The sequence below is a fragment of the Tamandua tetradactyla genome, chromosome 18 (assembly GCF_023851605.1).
Source record: "Tamandua tetradactyla isolate mTamTet1 chromosome 18, mTamTet1.pri, whole genome shotgun sequence".
Taxonomy (NCBI): domain Eukaryota; kingdom Metazoa; phylum Chordata; class Mammalia; order Pilosa; family Myrmecophagidae; genus Tamandua; species Tamandua tetradactyla.
This window is the reverse complement of record NC_135344.1, coordinates 74,462,031-74,484,608: the sequence shown is the minus strand read 5'-3', so window position 1 is coordinate 74,484,608 and position 22,578 is coordinate 74,462,031. Positions and strand designations below refer to the sequence as shown.

Below are 22,578 nucleotides of genomic sequence, written 5' to 3'. Positions count from 1 at the left end.
AATCCCACATATTTAATTTCAGCTTTATGACATTAAAAAAATATGGATGTTAGAGTTTCATTTAGTTTTCTGCCCAAGTTAAATGACAAAGATTCAAGTTGAAATTTTCTATGACTATGTTATTTATTTCCCGTTGGCATGTTAGTCATGCAACAGTTTGAGAATATTTAGCATGTTGAATAGCAATTTCTATCAAGTCACAAGTAAACTGTGCCAATCCTTCTGTTTTTAAAGGGCCCTTTGCCAGTTTAGAGAGACCTATCCATTTCAACATTTTGTCATATTGAGTGTTTTGTCATTTCATCTGGGGTAAATTCCCATTGCAATTATTGTGGTTGTCTTTCCTTTGCTCATATAAACATTGTGTTTTAGAAAGAATTGGATATGGTCTTTGATAATCACCTTACAAGTTGGTAATAATTTAAAGAACTTCTTATGAAGGTTAATGACTTTAGATATTCTGATTCATTTCACCCTCATTATATCAAGTTCTTGAAGACTGGTGTTAAAATAAATGTGCCTGGTTACAATACCTTTTGGTGCAATAATGCAGAGATGTGTGTAACTCATGGCTTGGAATCAGATTCCGAGTGTGGTGTTAAATTCTCTCTTACAAAGTCTATTTTCTTTCACAAGTTTGTGGGGAAAGAATATGTAGTATACTTTTTTAGACTATGATGAATACCTAAACTTGTATTTAGATATGGGAACCTATTATGAAAGCACTTAATCTGACCTGCTAAAGTAACTAGCTTTCAAATAGATATTTCTTAAAGACACTGAATCTTAAGAATAAGTTGGAATATCCAACTTATTGGATATATACAAATCTATTGACAATATGATAATATAGTTATGTTATTAATATTATTGAAGATGTAAGCATGCTCTGTGGGTGGCATACCTCCCACTTCCATGCCTATGTATGCACATACTATTGCATTATTGCTGTTCAATTATACCTTCTGTTCACTCCACTGTTGTCTGTCTCCATATATCAATTCTGTACTCTCTGAATCACCACCAAGCATAGTTTTATGGTTAAATACCAAAAATCAAAGGCCAAGTTTCTGGGGATAAAAGTGGTAGGATTCTAAGAGTTAATTTCATGCTCAGTAGTTCAGCCATAGCGCCAGCATCGATGATGTGAACATGAATCCAGGGTGGAGGGAGGAGTTCTAGCTAAAGTAGCAAATGTATGTGTGATTGCTTTTCTTATCAGTATTAGTGGATATCACCACAGAAAGTATACATTGTTATTTTCCTAGTTTTATTTCAGGAGTATTTAATAAGGGAATAAGAGCCTTTAATAAAAAATATTCTCTTCTTTTTTAATTTGTTCTTTCCCCTTGCTCACATATAAATTGGTGAAGTTTTTAATGCTGAAATCAACTTTTTGCCTGTTTGAGGTAAAAACTGTTTGTACTTTCTGTGTCCATATGTTTAGAAGTTATAGAAGGTATGATTGAATACAATTTAAGCTATGGTTGATTTCGGAGCCTATAATGAGGGTAAAATGTTCAATCTTATGACACTCTGTGTTTTTCCCAAATGACCATGTGACATAGAGTCTGTGTGACTTCCTGCAATCTCTCAGCTTACATGAAGGCATTACTTTAATGGTTTTTCTCACTGTCAAATGTAATGCTGTAACTTTGGTTTGTTCTTGCTTATTCTTACCTTATGCTGTATTGCATTTATTTCCTCAGGCCTGGACCCATTACTCTGGGCCTGGTTCTTTCTTCAAAGTAAACATAAATTACAAAGCAAATTACAGTGCTTCTGTTCAAGGATATAAGGCCCAATTCATTCACTCTACATCTTCATGAATGGAGGCTTCAGATTCATCTGAGATCATGGACAAAATCACTTTACTTTTGACCATGTTTAGTATGATTCAAGCAACTATTTTTAAACAAGCCAAGGTTTTCCATTTCCTCCCAATGTATAAGTCCAAAAGGCAACTTAAAACATCATGCTCTGTCATCCAAAAGATGCTTCAGCATTTGACTGCTTGAATACAATTTGAAAATATCAATGTATTTTCCTACAATGATAGTACAGATTATATAGCATCAGAAATGCATATGCTGGATCTCTTTTCTCTGAAAAAATAGTGATCAAAATGATAAAGATCTGACTTCACAAATTTCCTCAAATGGCTGGACATTTCAGCTTTCTGTGCTCCAAGCTCTTAATTCAGGTGACTTGTTCTTGCAGGGAAAATATTAGACAAGGCAGAGACAGTTTATACTCTTTGTGTATGTGTCTTGTGGTCAGTATCATTTCCCCAAAATTTAAGCAAGTGAGAGGCTTCTTGTTGGCCACAAAATTAGCAATGCTGAGCCATTTGGACCACGTTGCCCCACCTGGTCTATGTGTAGCAATAGGCAGAGTGGTGGTGGTGATGGTGGTGTTTTTCTGTATTTTGTATGTGTGGTTTAAATGATACCTTCCCATTTTCTCCTCATGGCAATGTGTTATTTAAAAGAAAAAAAAAACTCTCTCAAATGTATTGCCATATGTGCCACATCCCCTGTGTCAAGGGGAGCCAAGTCTGCACGGTATAAAGTGAAGTAGAAGGTTGGTGACCTGATTCTTGGTCCCAAATCATCCCTACTGGCATCTTGTCCTCATTGGGGCCATAACAAACCCACCACTTCACTTCAGCCTTGTCTAAAGGACAAAATTGATGAATTTTGAAACCATCATTTTCAGTTATTTTGGCCATCTTCATAACCCAGTTGGCTTCCTAAGAATTGTCCTGATTCATCTGTGTAAAATTTACAATGAGGAAGACAGAGAATACCAGATGAACGCTGAGATTACCAGTTCATGTGGATGGCATAGACAAGACCGCAGCCCCTGGGTACCAGAGCACACCAAGGGGGCATTAGCCTCCAACGAGTTCTTGACATCTCTTGTTTCTTCCTCCCCACCAATATCTCTTTCTGTGGTCCTTTTATGGAAATTTTGTGTATTTTTAGGAGCCATTTCATTAATAAGCCCCCGATTATTTCATATCTCTTTCAAGAAATAAATAAGTATTTTGTTTCACATAGTGGTCAGGAGTGGAGATTATTATTTGTTTGAAACGGACAGTGAAGAAGAGGAAGAGGAAGAACTAAAAAAGGAAGATGAAGAGCCCCCAAGAAGGTCAGCATTCCAGGTAATGATGGGTCAGGAAATAATGTCCTTTATATGTTAGAAGAGTCTTCCTATCAGCAGACCCTGACTGCAGGTCTAGGCTTCTTCTACCACAGTCACACGTGATGTAACTCCCTGAAGCTTGCCATCTACATCTAAATTTGTCTACCTCTAATTATCCTGTAACACTGCTTACTCTGAGCATTGCAATGCAAGAATAGTATTTAGGCCAGGTCTTCATTCACTTGCATCAAAACGATTTCTGGGGCCGTGTGATGGTGGCTCGGTGGCAGAATTTTCACCTACCATGCCGGAGCGCCAGGTTCGATTCCCAGTGCCCGCCCATGTTAAAAAAAGAAAAACAATTTCTGATGCTACAAATGAAAAATAAAGTTTTTCTTTGGTGAACTTTATTTTCTTGTTGCAAGTAGGAGGTGAAGAAGACTTCTTTTCTTTGGCATTGCTTCAGGTTGCTTGAATAGATTTATTTCTTTTACAATAGGTGAAATAGTTGATCATGAAAATAAAATACTTGCTTTGTGGTGAAACAATGTCATTTAAATATTGCTTCAAAATTTGAAAATCAGCTTCTTTTGTATATATAAAGAATTGAGAAAGTATTTACTAATAGAAATATCTAGCACAGTCCTGGAATTTTTTCACCTTAACTGCCTTTTTTTTTTTTTTTTAAGAAATGCTATTTATTTCTCAGCTCCATAGCTCACTAGCCTAATATACCATGTCCAGTGCTGTATAAGATGAGGCTTTGTCATTAGAGTTACACATGGTATAGAAACTTAGTATATATTTCTCTCATGAATAAGCCACACACTAGGACCATTATTCCCATAAACTCATTTGTGAGACCATAAGGCACATGGAGTGGCACTCATCAAGCCACATGATAGGCAGCCTGGGAGTAGTTTATACCCATGACCAACCTTTGTCAGTTTTCTGGCCGGGCTTTCTCAAGCTAGCTGGGCACATCCAATGCTGATTCCCAGTGAAAATGAAGAAGTAAATTTTTCGTGGTCATACTTCGCTCTTACACTTCCTTATTGGCTCCATTGCTACCTGTGTATGTTTCTTGATGGACATGTCTATGTGCACGTGTGTGGCTGACTGCCTTGTCAAAAATACTAATGACTTAACTTGGTTATTTTTATTCTAATGAAGTATGCTTCTAACCATCACCCATCCTGCAGCAAAGAAGAGAACATGACCATCTTCACCATTTTTTTATGGATGACATGTAATGATTGAATATTTATTCTTAACTTAGGAGCAGAGCACATTTTATTCTAGCTTCCATGACTGGTGTATTTTAACCTTGTTGATGTGATTATAGAGATGAACTCATACTGACATCATACATTAAATTATTAGTTTTGGGGGATTTTTTATCCTACTAATTACTCTTGCTTTGTCCTTCTTTGTAGAGAGCTATTGGGAAGTTTGCTTCAGCCATTTTAGCCTTGCCAAAGTCTGTCATTAAACTTCCCAAAACTATTCTTCAATATTTAATCAGAGCTGCAAAGGTATTTGATGTTTTACTGACATGTAGTATGTGACTTTCACTCCATAGAACTTTAGAGAAATATGTCCCCATTGTTCTGCATCTGCATTTTCCCTTCTCTATAGATCATGCAATGAAGGAATTAGGAAAACTTAAAAGATTGGGCAAACTTTTTTAAAAGGAGTTCTTAGAAGCCAAATTATTATTATTTGACTCTTGTTTTTAAGTTGATACTTGAGACTATTGGAAACAGAGAAAATGCAGATACATGTGCACTATCTGTCCTTCCCAGAGTTTTGCTTAAGTCACATTTTGTTTAATCAGATACATCTGATTGCATGTACAGTTATGATGAATAAAAAGTCTAATCGCTTTTCTCAGAAAGCTGATAGAATTCTGGATAAGATAATAAAAGACCCATTTTGCTCTGTCTCTTTTTTGACTTCTTTAGTCTCTTTCCTAAACTTGATCTCACCTTCCATTTTCTACTGGGAATTCGGTAAACTCTCCAGGCTCTTCTTCAGCCCTGTATGGTCTGCTTAACTCGTAACTCTCACTTGATCAGTGATCATGCTTTGGAATAAATGGTTAAAAATTATGTGTTGATTAATTTATTGCAAAAGAGAAACTATTCCATTACCTGTGCTATAGTCAACCCATTATTGAGATTCATAAATAATGAATAGCTAGTCTTACGTTTCATAAAAGCTTTTTCTCTTGAACTCTACCTGGGGCAAGACACTTAACTCTGGTCTTTAAGTTTCTCAAACAGATGAGTTGGATAGTGGCAATGAACCAGTATTTCCCAAATTTTACCTGCCGATCTTATTTAAATGAAAATTCTGATTCAGCAGATCTGGCATGCAGAATGAAATTCTGCATTTCTCTCAAGCTCCCATGTGAAGTACAACTTCTGCACCGCGTTGTGTAGCAAGCAGTCTCAAGACACCTAGGTTCCTTCCATTTTTAAAATACGAGAATGCAGACTTTTAGTTACTATTCACTGCTGCTGCTTCCCTAGAATTCTTTTCTTTTTTTCTTATGTAACTACAATGTGAGTCTCTCAATTCGTATGGTTTTTGGTTTTTTTCCTACTAATTACTCTTGCTTTGTCTTTCTTTGTAGAGAGCTATTGGAAAGTTTAAGAATCTAATGAAAGGTTACAAAGTACCTATTCCTGATCTTACTCAAAAAAATTAAAATAATCTTCTTACCTACGGCATAAAGAAGCCCCCGAATGATATCTGAATTAAAGGACAGATTATGAAATGTAACCACTATAAGTTAAGGATATCCACTTAAATGAAATTCTCTCCTATTAAAAACAAATGCATTTTTGCATAGTGAATTTTCAGTACCATGAATCTCATTTTTTTTCCCTTGATCAATAGGATAAAATCTAAGAGAAAATCAACTCTTGGGAATCCATACTAGTGGCATTGGCAGTTTGGATAATCCAAAGGCCATTTATATACATGCCCATGCATTTTTCCATTTATGGTTAGTGTGCTGTGTGTCTAACAGAGACCCATCAAGTCAGATAATAGTTACAGCTAGAAAGTAAGAACTGAAAAGTTTCAGGAAGAAACTCCAGTTTCTTCACTCAGTAAGAATTAGGAAGTTTCCTCCTCCTCTCTCTTTATCATTGTTGTTCTGTAACAGTCAGACTGAGGCAAAACTGAACCTCCGTCAGATGTTCCTGGAACTGTAAAGTGTTTGTATTTCAAACATTACCATTAAGATACAAATAAGGAATTCTCATCTGCTTCCCTCCTCTTTCCTCCTTTTCTTCTTATTTGCATTGTCTAAATTCTCATCTCAGTGAGAACAATCATAGGCTTAATTATTTAGTTATTATAGATAAAATCAGAGTTTACCCTTTAATAACTCCCAATTTTCATGGTACCTACCCTTTCTACAAGACTTCTACAATTCCATACTTCCCCTTCCTTCTCTCCTTCCTTCCCCTGCTATTTCATTTTTATTTAGATCAAAAGTATTCCTTCCAGCATGCTTATTACAAATTCTGAATAATTTTTTTTATTTCCTACTTTTGGAATTCTTGCATGATCTAAAAGCAATATTATAACAACCCTTTTTAATGGAAATGTCACCATATGTTGCTCTTAAACCTGAAGTTTTCTTAAATTTAATAACTCAGGGTTTTTTTTAAGGAACCAATATTGTGCTGAAGAAGGTTTGCTTATTTTAATAAACTAATCTTCAGGAATATTCTTAATAGAATTCCCAGTTAACATGCTCAGTGAACATCTGCTGTAAATTCCGTTATTTGATCCTTCTTCAAATCTATGTTCATTTCTCATTTTTAAAAATATATTTTTGATATAAAACAGGATGATATGTTTTTTGTGTGTGTCCTTGATTTGCTGTTCAGAAATAGGGTTGCAGTTCTGTTAATTCCCCCAGATTCAGATTTCTACCTGTGAAAATAGAAATGTTCTTCCTTAGGAACCTATGACCCTTAACATTTTCACGTTGGAAAAGTTGAATCCCTCTTCATTTTCTACTGATATCACCAAGCCAGGGGGTTGCTTATGCTATGTTTTTTTCAAAAACATCAGAAGTCTGAAAATAATATAGAATGAAATAAAGCATGTGGGTTTTAAGAGCCCCCACAAAGCATACATGTAACATTATCCTCACAATGAAAAGGCCAGCTTCCCTGAGACGAGGCATGTCTGCAGGTGCATGAGGGCATGCCTGCTTGGCTGTGTGGGTGGAGATGGCTGATTTGGTGTCTCCAGGTTTTCTTTCTTCCCCTCTGCATGATTTGGAAGACTGTGGGTGGGCGGACTGTTCCAAGTTGCTCCACTGTGGTCATTTATTATAATATGATACTAACTAACTACTTTTAGCTCTTAAATGAAAATGACAAAAGGCGGCAAAAAGCACACTGATTTTCTTTTTGTGCCATCCTGGAATAACTCCTTACCCATTTCAGTCATCACCAGTGCTCACTTACATGATTTGTTAGAAGAAAACATAAAAAATATGATGCTAATTTTTTTCCTCTCAAAGTAGTAATCCAGGGTGGTTCAGAGGTAGAATGCTCACCTTTCATGCAGAAGACCTGAGTTCGATTCTCGGACCATACACCCAAAAAAGTGAAATATTAATCCAGCTACAGAGCCCTTTCTCCAGTTGCTGCTGAGCAGCTGTTATTCACAGGGAAGAGTATCAAATGCCAAATCCATTTCCCAAAGTGAATAAGATTATTAGAGATTTTTCTTTTTTTACTCAAAGTTTATTTGTGTTAGGATAAAATTACTCTAATAATACTTTATGAGGCTTCTGGTTTATTCTTATTATGTGTAGTGCAAAAGAATCTGTAACGGAGTATCACAAACAGTGGGCAGTATCTGAATATTTGGAAAAAAGGGATCTTAGTTTGGTAACATCCACCGTTTACCTCATGATTGTGTATGATACCAAGTGAGGTGTATTCCTGAAAAATCTGTTCTCATATTTTACTTCATGATAATGAAAACAATACAGGTCAGCACAGCATAACAGGTGGGAGGGGATGTTTACTTTGTGTTGGGAGGAAAAAAATTTGCCAAAGTCAGAAAGTATGCCCCCGTGTATTTTCAGACATAGATCCCATTTCTAATTTCAAATTATTTTTTTTCTGCAAAGCCAGAAAATAATTGAACTTACTCTCTTCAGTTTGTTTATCAAGCCTGGATTACTGATCCTAAAACAGCACTACGACAGAGGCGCAAAGAGAAAAAAAGGTCTGCTAGAGAAGAACAGAAACGAAGGAGAAAAGGATCTGGGGAGGGTGAGTATTGCTTGGGTGTAGCAGTTTATAGCCAGCATTATAATCCTAAGGAAGAACTGGAGAGGACAGAAGCTTGATAGGTATAAAATTCTTGAATTCTAAAAAGCAAAAAGAATTTTACTGAATCTTCATTGTTCATATCTTATACTTGAAGTACTATGAAAGCTGAATTTAAGCTAAGATATATATTATAGAATGGGAAACAAAGATAAGGGGCAGAATAAACCCAAAGAGAGTTAAAAGGAAAAAAGTCAATTTTAGTTGGGAATTAAGCAATAAAAAGAAATAAAAGACAAGATCTGATCATTAAATTAAAAGATGTTCTTAGAAAAAGCCGGTAACAAAGACAAACCTTTGATAATTTTATACGAGGAAAAAAGGGAATGTGCAATTAAACAATAACCAGAAACAAAAAAAAAATGGAGCATACTTTTAGCTACAGATGGAACTTATAAATTGTAAGAGAATGCCCTATTCTTCATTACACAGTATATTTGAAACATATAATAATATTTTCTAAGGGAAAAAAACCCAAACTATATCAAAATATACCAAAAGCAAAGTTAAAGTGCAAGTGGAAATAGTAAAAATATTTTCATCATATATATTAGGTTAAAGATTATTATTCTAGATAAAGAACATCAAGATATTAGGCAAACAGGGCAGACCACCATAGCTCAACAGGCAGAGTTCTCGCCTGCCATGCCGGAGACCCAGGTTCGTTTCCCAGTGCCTGCCCATGTTAAAAAAAAAAAAAAAAAAAAAAAAAACAGGCAAAGAAATATTCAACACAATAGATGAAAGACTATGAAAAGACAATTCAGAGACTAGAAAATAGAAATGGCCAAGAGGGGCTCAATCTCACAAATAATATGGGAAACAAAAACTCAAATATTTTGACATACTATTTTTTAACCTACCAGAGTAGCAAAAGCCTATGTATTTGATAGCATCAACTGGAAGTTCACTGGAAAATAAGTGTATGCATGCTCTTTGGGTGGTGTTGTAAGGTGATGAATCTGCTTTGGGATCAGTATATCAATATCTATTAAAAACTCGGGCATACATATCCTACGATCCATCAATTCCACTTCTAGGGGTAGCTTAACCTAAAGCAGTGTTTGCATATGTGTACAAAGATACATGATTCAGAATAGTCACCAAACATTATTTGTTAATAATGAAAGTTTGGAAACATCCTAAATGCTCATATAAGGAGGAATAATCAAATAAAGTACATTAGCAGCATGTGCTAGAATCCTATTCCTTAAGCTTTAAGGAGTTTTAAAGCTGTTTGAACTGACACGGAGAACAATCTCTCACATATTGTTGAGTGAAAAAAAAATCAAGTTGCAAAACGGCACATGCATTATGAAACCACTTATGAAACAAAAGAAACAAAAGTACCTCAAGACAATATTTTGCATTTTTGATGGGAGACTCTAATATACTAAATGCAGAGAACAATGAGGAAGATACTTAGCAAATTAACAATGGCTACCACTTAGGGGAGTGGAGAGGCAGAGGTGAAATGGTATAATCAAAGCAGATTTTAAGCTTATCTGTTATATGTTGGTTTTTTACAAAAACAATATATGCATAGATTACTTATGAAATTAAAACTCAACTACAAAAGAAAACAATTTCTAAAGAAATGCTAAAGAAATAACAAAATCTCTCTTCTTTCTGATAGTTCTGCCTCTTGACAATTTATTTTCCCTTTATTAATTTAAAAAGACAAAATTAATTCACACTTGATATAACAAGTCAAGGAAAAAAGAAGGTAGACACACAGTCTTCCCCTGCTTAGTCCCCTCAAAACCTGTCCCTACAGGAAAGAATCCTAACCACATTCTGTGTTTGCTTCCATGTGTATTTTCATATATGTTCATGTGCATACATATACATAGTTTCCTTCATTTTTTGTTTGTTTTGTAACTCATGAAATACAGGTTACTCTTTTGTTCATTAACAATATATCATGGCTATTTATTCAATTAAGTATTGATAATACTATATCATTCTTTTATAATAGCAGCAAAACATTCTATAGTGTGGTTATGCATAATTTATTCAACTATTCTGTCACTAATGGACATGAAAGTTGCTTCCAAATTTTTGCCACAATGAAATTTCTAAAATGGACAATCCTGCCCAAATATTCAGGTGTAAGGTCACATACATGCCTGGGTTTCAATGCATAGTGAAGGTCAGGAAAATCAAGTATTCATCATGGAATGGGTTTCCAAAAGTGGAATTTCTGGGTTAAAGGCTGTCTCTTTTTACCATAATAGATATTTTCCCAAGATGTTTTAGTCATTTATACATGTCAGTAAGTGTAGGAGTACCCGTTTCCCTGGCCTTAAACTATAGGATGTCACTGCTGTATCATTATTTGTCTTCCTAAAGGGTGGCAGTTGGCTGTTATTTTCATTTGAATTTCCCTAACAAGTATGACTTGGCATTTTTTATTTCACATATTTTTGGTAATTTGTATCTCCAATTCTAAAATTTAAAAATTTATATCATTTTTTCCATAATTTTATTGTATGGGTTGTTTGTCTTTTACTTATTAATTTAGGGCCTATTTATATATTAGGAATATTATCCTTTTACTCATGGGTTACAAATATTCCAATCCAAATGCTTATCTTTGGATTGAGTTTATGGTATATGTTACCTAAATGATCTTTAATTTTTTTCAGTGTCAAATAGGTCTAAATTTCTCTTTGCAGTTTCTAGAGTTCCATCTTGCTTAAGAAATTGGACATCAGATATTATGCAAATGTTTCCCATTTCCTGCCAATTTTATTTACATCTTGAATTTTTTATTATGCTATGAAAGCTGTCTAATTTTGTTTAGTTTTAGATGAATAGGCAATTAAGCTATCCCTATGTATTAAATGATTCTTCCTTTTTCTATTGAATTTAAATGCTATCTTTGTCAGTATTAAGCTCCCATTTATTCTTGTGTATGTTCCTGGACTCAGTATACTAATCCACTGTGTTCTTGTCTAGATCTGGACCAAGGCCATATACTATTTTTTTTATTGTAATGTATGCGCAGCATAGCAGTTCCAATTTTAATGACTCTCAAATATACAATACAGTGGTATTAATTACATTCACAGTGTGCCATATATTTTGAGTTCAGTAGCTGTAAAGTTAGTTTTAATATTTCATAAGGCAAATTCCCTTCACCGTCCATTTTTTTTCCAAAATTGTCTGTATTATTCTCAGACAGTTGTTCTTCCAAAATTATGTGACCTGTTCTAGAAATGTCCATTCATCGTCTTAAAACATCTCACTCCTCTGCATCATGAAAATTATTTCGTATTGTACCACTGAGTATCCACAGATTAAAGACCATTCCAACATTAATTTAAAGATATTGGGACTAGAAATAAATTTCTGCTTATTCTCTTAATGAATCTTTGTTTAGCCCCTTCTTGGTACAAGGTGCTGTCTCCTCTAGCTCTCTCATAGACAGAGGAGGCACAAAGATACTGCCCTAGGAAGCATTAGGTGCTGCTGTAATGCTCTCTATCCGTTATCTCATTTCATCCCACAACAACCCAAGGAGGATATGTAGTCTCAGAGAGGTAGGAAACGAATTAACATCACTGTGTCACCTTAATAAGTTAGAGATTCCAGGTTCATCCAGGGGCCTTCTTCCTACCCAGCAGGGAAGGCAAGCAATAAAACAGTCTTCTTAATAGTAAAGAAACTGAAAATTTCCACTTTAAACATTAGTGGGACCAGAGAAAGGAAAAATTACTTGCAACGAAGAGTATCAAGTAATGCTTTGTGTAAAAAGCATTCCATTGGCATAGATCCTGACATTCTGGGAGAAGAAAGCCAGCACATTATAAAAGGGTGAGGAAAGTGTTCTGTATTTTGTATCAGTATCAATATCTGAGTTGTAATGTTACCATGAGGGTATTTTGTATTCTTTCTTACACTAATTCAAAATAAACTGTTAATTAAAAACAGCAAAATAAAGCTGATTAATAGAATATGTGAAACAGTAGTAGAAAACAAGGATGGTAAAAATAAATTTCAAAAGATCAGTTTGCATGCTTGTAGGTAAGATTACCTATAAACTACAAGACACCCAGTTAAATTTGACTTTTTAGATTAAAAAAAAAAAGCCATTTTTAGCCCAAGAATAACTTGGATATATTGCTTGAGACATACTTATACTAAAATATCATTTGGACATGTTGCATGGACCTATTATTTGGACATATTACATACTTATGCTAAAATACTAAAATTTAACTGGGTGTCCTGTTTGTATTTGTGAAATCTATCAGACTTAGCCTTAAATAAGAGGACAAGAAATAAAGTGAAATTGTATCAGTTTAGCTTGTGACTGACTAAAATTTGTAGCATTATCCCAAAGTATTCAAAGTTGAAATTTCATAGTATGTTTCAGGGGTCAGCAAACTTTTTCTGTAAAGGGCTAGGCATTAAATATTTTAAGCTTTGCAGGCCATGGAGCCTCTGTTGCAGCTACCAACACTATCATTGTAGGGTAAATGCAGTCATAGAAAGGCATAAGCAAATGCTTGTGGCTGTGTTTAAAAATACAACTTTATGAATAGACATTAAAATTTAAATTTCATGTAATTTTGATATGCACAAAATATTCTTCTTTATTTAAAATGTAAAAAGCCATTCTGAACCCATAGGCTGTGTAAAACAGATGCGGCCTGCAGGCCGTGGTTTCCTGACCCCTGGTACATGGAGAAAGGAGAAGTTGAAAGCAGTGAATTCTTAAAATTTTTTCCCAGGAACTCCTAAAGTAGGCACAATGTCCTGGATTTAATTATAAAATTCCTTTTAACACAGAAGATCTGTTGGCATTTAATTTAACTGAAAGATACTTAACTCATCTTTCTTAAATAACTTGGTAGGTCCAGTAGAATGGGAAGAACGAGAGGATGAACCAGTGAAAAAGAAATCTGATGGACCAGGTAAAAAATATATATTAAGGATACGTATAAGCTACTGGAAATTTAAAATGTATACTTGCCCAGACGGTATAAAATAGAAGGCTGTCTAAAAACAATCACATACTGTTTCTGGAATATGACTATAGGTTTCCCTTGGACTCTCATCTCTACTGAGATTACAGATATCTCCTAAGAGTACATCTGATCTTTCCGTCGTTAGAGGAAATGTCAGATTAGAATCAGTTTGTAAAGAACTCAATCCAAGCTCCTATGATAGAAGAGTTTAGGGAGTAAATTTGAAACATCCCATGGAAGTCATAAATAGAGGCGCAAAAGAGTATTGGCAATTTATTCTGAAGAACATAGAGAGAGAAGAAGAGAGGTGAGCAAAACTGAAGAAATGAAAGGTATCCCAGAGGCTCGGGCCAACCTTGTTGTTTTAGAGGAGAAACAAAGTCCCAGTGAGTTTGTGATTTGTGAGGATTTCACATCTTTCTTGGTTACAGAGCCAAGAAAGGAACCCTGGTCTTTGGACTTTGAGCCCAGGGTACATGCCATTTGGGCCTCACATAGTATGTGATTAGGGGGAGGATGTCTTCATGCAGGAAAAAAGACAAAAGCAACGACAAAGACCTCCAAATCAAGTGAAATTAAATGTCTCCTGGTTTCTTCTACCTAATAGCCTGGGAACACCTTTGCATATTATTTATGAGTGAACAAGGTTACCAGACTGTTTTACTCTGGACACAGCTATGTCCAAGGATGGTATGTACTGACATAAAGTGAGACTTACTAAAGGCTATTTAACCTGCTCTGCAGTACCATTACATAGACTTGGCCTACCATTTCCACATTGTTTGACTCACATGTATGTAAAACTGGATATTCTATTATTGTTGGCAATGCTTGATACAGCATAGCAGCTGACATTTTAGATTGCGCATATTGTTCACTGGCCACTTCCAAGAGCTTTAGACCTGTTAACTTTCCTCCCTTTAATAGATAAGGAATCTTCTGCAGAAAGAGAGCAATTAGTGTTTCTGAGTCTCTACAGTTGTTATGGGATAGAATTGGTCTTTTGAACTAAAGAACTTAAATCCAGAGTCTGTGCTCTTAACCACTACACTCCTGGTTAAGAAAAATAGAAATAAAAACCCTAATGTCTCATGGTTAATTTATAATCACCCACATTAATAAAGTGCATGACATTCATGTCTCCAGCAACAGAAATTTTGCTTTTCCAATCAGGACCACTATAAGCAAAATGTGAAATAGTTATGTTTATCTTTGCCATATTTAAGAAAACAGTTGTGAATGTGAGAAAAAATAAAATGTCAAAAAATAAGGTGCTGGGCGGTGTGATGGTGGCTCAGTGGCAGAATTCTCACCTGCCATGCTGGAGACTCTGGTTCGATTCCCAGTGCCTGCCCATGTAAAAATAAATAAATAAGGTGCTGGTAAAATTTATTAATGGTTATGAACTCAAGACCTATAGCCTTCTAGGGTCAAGCTTCCTTTCCATGCCTGTGTAAATGGCTGAAGGTTCAAATCAAACCACTGTGGGAAACACACACCTTACTCATTTTCAAAACAGACAAAGAGGGGTGGTGTGGAAAGAGAAATGTAGATGTTCACGGTCATCTCTTGCTCAGACTTGCTCTCCTGTTGACTTATGTGCAGTACTTAACTCAGTTTGCAGCAACACCTTCTCTTCCTATACTTCTTTTCTTGGTGATGAATATTCTTTCACTCCCTTGCTTCCTAAAAGTACACTCTTATAAGACTGTTAGGTGTGACACGATTGTACTGAGCACTTGTGGGATAGTTACAGCATCAACAGGAAGCAAGTTGAGACAGAACAGTGGCAAGCACTGTTCCTAGACAGTAATCCCCAGCCCCAACAGGGGCTTTTCACAAGCTGACTCCTTCAGGACCTGACTAATCTCCAATCAACTTGGCACCTTTCTCACTGGAAGCTTTTCACTAACTACCCCCAGTCTCCTTTTCCAAATTGCCAACTTTCTTCCACAGGTTCCAGCTGCAAAATTCCTGTTACTTTATTGGTTAGAGCTGTTTGACTCTTCGTCTGTGCCTTTCACTCTAGGCTTGGACCAGAATATCACACCATTCATAGCTCAACAGTCCCTTGAACAGTTTTCCTTTTAAAAAGAACAAATTTTTACCTGAGTGGAAACTCTCCCTTCTTTATAGGCCAGTTGGTTCAAAATAAACTTTTATCCCACTATAAATTCAAACTCTCATTCATGACTTTAGAGACTCATTCCAATGGCTGTAACTGATTGCGCTAGGTTAAGGGTTAACAAACTCTACAGCCCAGGGGCCAATTTGATTTGCCACCTGTTTTTATATGGCCTGTTAGTTAAGGATCATTTTTATATTTTAAATGGTTGAAAGAAATCAAAAGAATATTATGTCATAAAGTATGAAAATTATTAAATTCAAATTTCAGTGCTCACAAATAAAGTTTATTGAAGACTCAGTTGTGCTCACAGTTTATTCATGGTCTATGGCTACCTTTAAACTACAACTGTAGAGTAGACTCTTACAAAAATAGTGGACTGCAAAGCTAAAAGTTGGACCCTGTACAGAAAAAGTTTGTTGAGCTCTCCCTCATAAAGGCTTTTGCTAGGGAATTTTGCCCTTTTATTTGGTATGTTATATTATGAATTTAAACTGTAATTATTTCAAACTGTAATTGTTAATTATAAATGTATTAAGATTTTACTATAACACTTTAATCTGATTTTCTTTTTTATTTTTTGTGGGGGTAGATGGTAAGGGATGCAAGTTGTTTTATTGATGGTGGTGTTGGTGGTGCTTTTCTTAAATGAACAGAGAGGCAATTCTGATAGGATTATCATGTTCACTGTATATTCCCTTTATTGCTGTCAATGTTTGAAATAGTTAATAATCCTAAATTTTAAAAATGCCAAATAAGATGTTACATACTGATCAAAATTTGGTGTTATGCCCTAAAAAGTTCATTGCACACCAGTTGAGAGATCCTTATTGGCTTACATGATGAGTCAGACTGACAATGAAGGTGGTACCTTCCTTTTCTTGTTTTAGTTCTGACCTAGAAATGAGGACACAACTATGGAACCTCTGCAAGCCTTCATCAACTGTCGAGGAGCTTATGTTTAATCCTTTGAGGGTTCATGAGAGAAGTGTGCTCTGAGACAACCTAATGGGCATGATGGAAATCTGGGCAGTGTTTATCATTTGACAGCTTTCCCAGGCTCCCCACATCATGGCCACAGCTAAGGAGGAAGACCAGATTCAGATCCTTCCAGATCTACCAGTATCTCAGGGTTTTTTGTTGATTTGAAACTGTGTGGAATTTTGACATTTGCCCAGCTCAATATAATTAAATAATTATGATGAATAGAATTCAGTGGAATTTATAGATATACGCTAAACTAGAAGTAACATGTGCATTGAGCACTTTATAGAATAGATTTCAAGATGATTTAGCTGAAATGCAAATGCAGTGGGAAGCATCACAGTCTTACTGAGTCAACAGAAGTGTTTCCAACAATAACTGTCACTTCAGAAAAGCAGAAACCATGCAAAAAACGTTAAAGGGCCCAGTTAGCTGGATAGAAATGGACTGTTCTATCCCTATGTCAGTGGCTAAAATGTCTTTGAATGCAATGTCTACTTTGAGTCAAACCTATCATATGTATATGCAACTGCTTTGACTGATATTTTGACCAAAGGTTAAAATTGTATCCTAGCTAGTTCTCAATTCTGCCACTGCATATGTAAAATAAGCCAGAGCTATACTCCAGTGCTCCTCCTTGCTCCCACTGAGGGTCCTACAGCTGAGTACACATGAGTGTCAAAACCAGATCTGAATTTGTCAAATGTCCCTGTGCTACACAATAGCAAAAATGTTGCTGCTCTTATGTTCCTTTGAAGTCTTACCACTTTTCTTCCTCCCAGATAATATCATCAAGAGGATATTTAATATTTTGAAATTTACCTGGGTCCTGTTTCTGGCAACAGTGGATAGTTTCACAACTTGGCTTAATTCCATTTCAAGGGAACATATTGATATATCTACTGTTCTGAGAATTGAAAGATGCATGCTGACTAGAGAAATTAAAAAGGTAATGCTGTTGGTATAAATGTTTTGCTTCGTCTCCTAATATAGAGACTTTAAAGTCAATATCCAGAACTCCAAGCAGAATAAGACAGAATACCTTTTTTCCAGGCAATCTTTGTATCAGCCCTTTGCTTTCAAGAAGATTTAAATATCTTCCCTGCTCAGGAATAAAACTCCCATTTTTGTGTGCATACACATGGTTCTGAGATAATGACTAGTCTATTATTCTATCCACTCTCCCCACCAGAGCTTACAGATCTAGACTCTCCAATGTCCTATAAAGGATCTTATTATTTGTTCTGGGAAGTATGGTGAGAAGTTTCTCATAGGAAAACTTAGAATATATGCAGAGAAAAAGAGTCGTGTAGTTTATATACTGTATTTAAAAATAATAGTATTGCGTTTCTGGAGAAGTTACTATGATTCAGCAAAAATGTTTATGCATAAGAAGGGATTTCTTATTTAGAATTGTCTTTTGGGTACTATTCATTAAATGAATCAACATGAACCTCCAATTTGACTAGCTTTGTTTGAATCCTCCTTCAAGATAGCATGACAGCTGAGAGTTGTCTGTAGCAAGAGGTGAAATCTGGGAAGTGGCAGGCAGCTGTTTATGCATGGGTGTCGCTAAGAACCCTACCATTTCCCCTTCTCTTCAGGGAAACGTCCCCACTCGGGAGAGCATCCATATGTACTATCAGAACCACATCATGAAGCTTTCCAGGGAGTCGGGGCTGGACACCATTGATGAGCACCCTGAGACCACCTCAGACTCACAGGCGGCCCATAGGATGGACAGCCTTGATTCCCATGACAGCATCTCCAGGTACTTCATTTTTCTAAACAGTGGATTTGCATTTTGCAAAGGTAAAAGAGGAGGGCATCATTCAATATGAGAAATGAATGCATGAGCTAAAAGTTAATTGAGAATCAGCACAGATCCCCTCCTTCAGGATCTCTCTAGGTTTACAGCAAAGTCAAAGGAGTTTTACCCTCCTCTAAACTGAACCAGAAAAAAACAGAAATAATAATAATAAGAAATCCCTGCATGATTCACAGGTACCCAGTAGAGGTTTCCAAGGTGGAGGCAAGTATACACCATCCTTCCTTTTCACAGAATGATTCTTTGTGTCCAGGGCTACACGTTTAGCACTTTTTTAAAGATTTCACCCACACTGAAAGAATGTTCTACCATCTCTCGTCTCTTTCCATCCTTAACCTTTTCAATAATTGCTTCTTGAAGGTGCATCATTAAAATTTGAGAAGCAGTTGTGTTGGCTTTCATCTTCTCTGGGTTTTATGATCACATGTTGTTTTAAAACAGGATTGGCACATGACCCAACTGTGAACACAGATTGAGCATTTGCCAAAGGCCAGCCCCAACTCTTAGACAGATGCTACCTCTCTTTATCCTTTCAAGACCCTGGGAGGCATATACTGTTATCATCCATGCTTTAGAGAGGACAAGGTTCAGTTACAGAGAAGTTGAGCAGCTCTCCCAAGGTCACCCTATGAGGAAGTATATAAAAGCAGACCCAGGATCCAAAGTCAGGTAGTCCTACATCATAGCCAAGATCTTAACCCCCATAGTATGACCTGCCTCATTGCCTCCTCCTAAACACCGGGCAGACTTTGAGAACTAACGTTACCACTTCTCCAGAAAAACCTCATAATACTGCAACCATGGTTTTCTGAACATCTGTCAACTGTACAGAGCTAGCTTCTGAAGCAGAAGTCCTTGTCTTAGGAGGAAAAATTATGTTTCCTAGGTTGATTAGTTAGACCAGATAAATTACACAGAGTATCCATCTTCATAGTAAAGAATTGTATCGTTGAAGACATTCATGCTAATACTAACTATTTTCATTAAACATGCTAAAAAGTACCTATTACATGCCAAACCTTGTTTTCAATTCTGGGAGAGATAAAAAATAATAATTCCCAAAGAGTAGTGCTAGAAATGGTTTAAGTCTTTGGAAGAATCTCCAGAATTCTCAGAGGATTGCTGGTCTACCAGCTCCCAGATCACTGTATGTTATCCTTCACAGACTGAGCAAGAACTACTGGCCTGGAGAAGCCTTTGTCCTTCACATATACTGACTATATTAAATGATGAAATAGGGAAGGGATCTGAGTCCGTTTTATTGACACCAAACCCAAGGTAGATCAATGGAAACTGAATTTGCAGCCTGAACATGGAGAATTGGTTTAAAAAAATGTTGTTAAAGTGCTGTTTTTAACTGTGGCTGAGTTCCTATATTTGAGCTTCTCTAACTGTGCTTCTTCTTTCACTACCCAATAATTATCTGTTTATTCAAATTCATATTTATTGGTATAGAAAGATATTCATTGCATATGCTTTTCAATAAAAACTCAAGTTCTAAAATAGTATGTATGCTAAAACCGTGCTTAATTTAAGAATATGTATTTATGCATATGCTGATTTAAATGTAACATTTGTACAGATAAATCTGCATGGCTATGTCCCCTCCTATGCCTCCTAAAGAAAAGGTATTGATTCTTTTAAAGTTATTTGAGGGATATTAAAAGAGCTATTTTTCCTTTAATCTGGGAGCAATCTTTGCTTGTTTTTAAGTTCCAAAGAAACAGATATATTTCAGCTATTACATATTTTTCTGAACAGAATATTTAGAACAGAAACCCTTGAAGGTTTCAAAATCAAACATTTGACTCCTAGTTGACATACTATTTACAATGTTTTTCATTCCTGAAATAAAATAATTGGTTTTGAGAACAATGTGTCATGGTAATAATACTTTCTTTCTCCTTCTACCCAAGCTTGCACACATTTGTCATTCATTTCTGAAATCATTTAGTAATATCAAAGGCTACAAAGTGAAAATTTAATATTATATCCTTCAACTGGCAAATAATAAGAGTTCTTCATTGTGTGTCTTCCTTAAAGTCTCCTATAAGCAACATTTTTTTTTAATGGGAGTGTTAAGTCTTCTCCTTTGAAAGACTTCATTGAGACAATAAACTATGGGGTTTTCTTTCTCGTATTTTATTTTTATTTTTTACAAAGCATAATAACTATCCTGTTTGGAAGATGACAACCTTCTTCAATTTGTTCTTGTTGCAACAATTCTCTCTATAAACCAATATATTTAAATAATTAGTTTCTCATTCTCTCATTGTGATACTCACACTGAAAATCCATTTTTATCCCCAATCTTCACATGATCTTACTTATTCCAGTGTATTTTATTCCTTTAATAACAAGTGGAGACTGAATGAGCACATGTAGAAGGCAAGGTGGTGGGAATGGGACAAGATTTTTTGATTAATGCTGCTTCCTATTTAAAGGGTGAATGAAGGTGAAAATTGGAAAATTGAAAAGTTCCCAAATCCAAATACTTTATTACTAGTTATGACCAACTTTTTTTTCTTTTTAAAGGTTGGAGGAATGGCAAGATGAGAGGAATGTGGAAATATTTTAGATTGACATTTTCCAAAATGTGTTCCTTTTATTTACTTACTTATTTTTGGCATACCATTTACAAGTGTCCCATTGCACTGAACTTTGGGTAAGGCTACTCTAGATAGATTTAATATTGACCAGTTCTGATCCAAACTGTTTTCATTTTTCTGAATTGTGAAATAAAAGGCTAGTTAAGTTAACTGAAAATCATGTCCACATTTAACTGGAATTGTTTCCTCTAACTTAGGGAAGATAAAATTATATACAAGGATGGCATATAATTTGACTATTGTATCTTTGCATATTTTCTTCAAGAAAATATGCTGCCCACATAATGTGATATATAATCTGTTTTCAAATAGTGTTTTATTTTTGTTTGGACCTCTGTTCTTGCCTTGCTTCATAATACAGAGGGTTTTTTGTTTTACTTTTGTTTTTTTTAACCTAGATCTCCAGGCTAGGCAAGTAAAAAAGGGAAAAAGATAGAAAAGCCTTTCTTTACTAATTTTCAGTTGACCCTATCAGTGGTTGGTAACATGTTTTTCATGAACTTCTTTTGAAATTCCATGAAACTCTACACTAGCTGCCAAAGATGAAAAATGTACATAATTTAACTTTTTTTTTTAATTCCAAAGGTTTTATAATTCTCCTGAATATCATACATGAGCCTGGTTTAAGGATATCTGCTCTTGAACAAAATTCTGAATCAGCGAACCAAAAAACTATTAGAAAGTGAATTTAAAATTTTCCATAAAATAAACATACACAATCCCTATGATAGTGACTTTTAACTGCATAAAATTTGAAAATATGTCCAATTAAGAAATTAACTAAACATTGTAAATCATAACAGGAGAAACAAAAGGGGGAAAGACTGATTAAAAAAATATAATAATGTGTCTACCTTTAAATTTGACCTGTGATTACAATATAAAAACATACCCATGATCAAAAACTGTGAAGTAGGAGATATTTAAATTTATTGATTTCTTTCTAACAAAGAATATCCAAATATTCCAAAATTCATAAAGTGGTCAATCCATAAACAAATTTACTAGTAGAAAACCAACACTTTTAAAATTAGTTTGTAATGTGTTTTTACTTTTTTTTTTATCTTAACCTGAATTAAAAGGAGACACAGTAGGATTGGTTATGCCATTTGTGAGTGAATTAACAAGTTTAACCTTTACTAGGTAGTTGAGCCATTTGCCTACATTCTCTGCTTCTAGGAAAGTCAAATCACCAAACAATAAAAACCAGAGTCTACAGGAGCCAGGCTGATTTCTGTAAATGTACTCATCGTCCCTAGATGAGATTCCAAGTGTGGGAGCCTCCTCCAGATATCTGTGTCACTGGGCAAGGAGGACATGAATTAATGAAGGAGTCATCCCTCTGCACGCTCAAGGTGTACCCTTCCCCTTCCACAGGACACACCCTCTGGGGAAGAGGCCCATAATCCCATGGCTCCACTTTTACTTTGGGGATCCAGGGAAGGAACCTAACAATCAGATCCATGTTCCCTTTGGCTTGTCAGAATAGCCACTCCTTAAATCCAGATGTTGAATGGCACTGCTTTTTTTAAAT

General features: G+C 35.5%; 1 protein-coding gene across 15 annotated transcripts in view; it reads left to right on the top strand.

Moving 5' to 3' along the window:
• Positions 1-22,578, top strand: part of PIEZO2 (piezo type mechanosensitive ion channel component 2) — a 562,484-nt gene that overhangs the window by 487,944 nt on the left and 51,962 nt on the right. For 10 of the 15 annotated variants that reach the window (XM_077135993.1, XM_077135995.1, XM_077136003.1 and 7 more), the window contains 6 exons: positions 3,063-3,169; positions 4,587-4,685; positions 8,351-8,465; positions 13,385-13,444; positions 17,390-17,556; positions 18,212-18,378. In XM_077135993.1, the coding sequence (XP_076992108.1) occupies positions 3,063-3,169; positions 4,587-4,685; positions 8,351-8,465; positions 13,385-13,444; positions 17,390-17,556; positions 18,212-18,378 (715 nt within the window). The remainder of the gene's footprint in view (positions 1-3,062; positions 3,170-4,586; positions 4,686-8,350; positions 8,466-13,384; positions 13,445-17,389; positions 17,557-18,211; positions 18,379-22,578) is intronic. The other 5 variants (XM_077135999.1, XM_077135996.1, XM_077136000.1 and 2 more) reach the window with 1 other exon arrangement.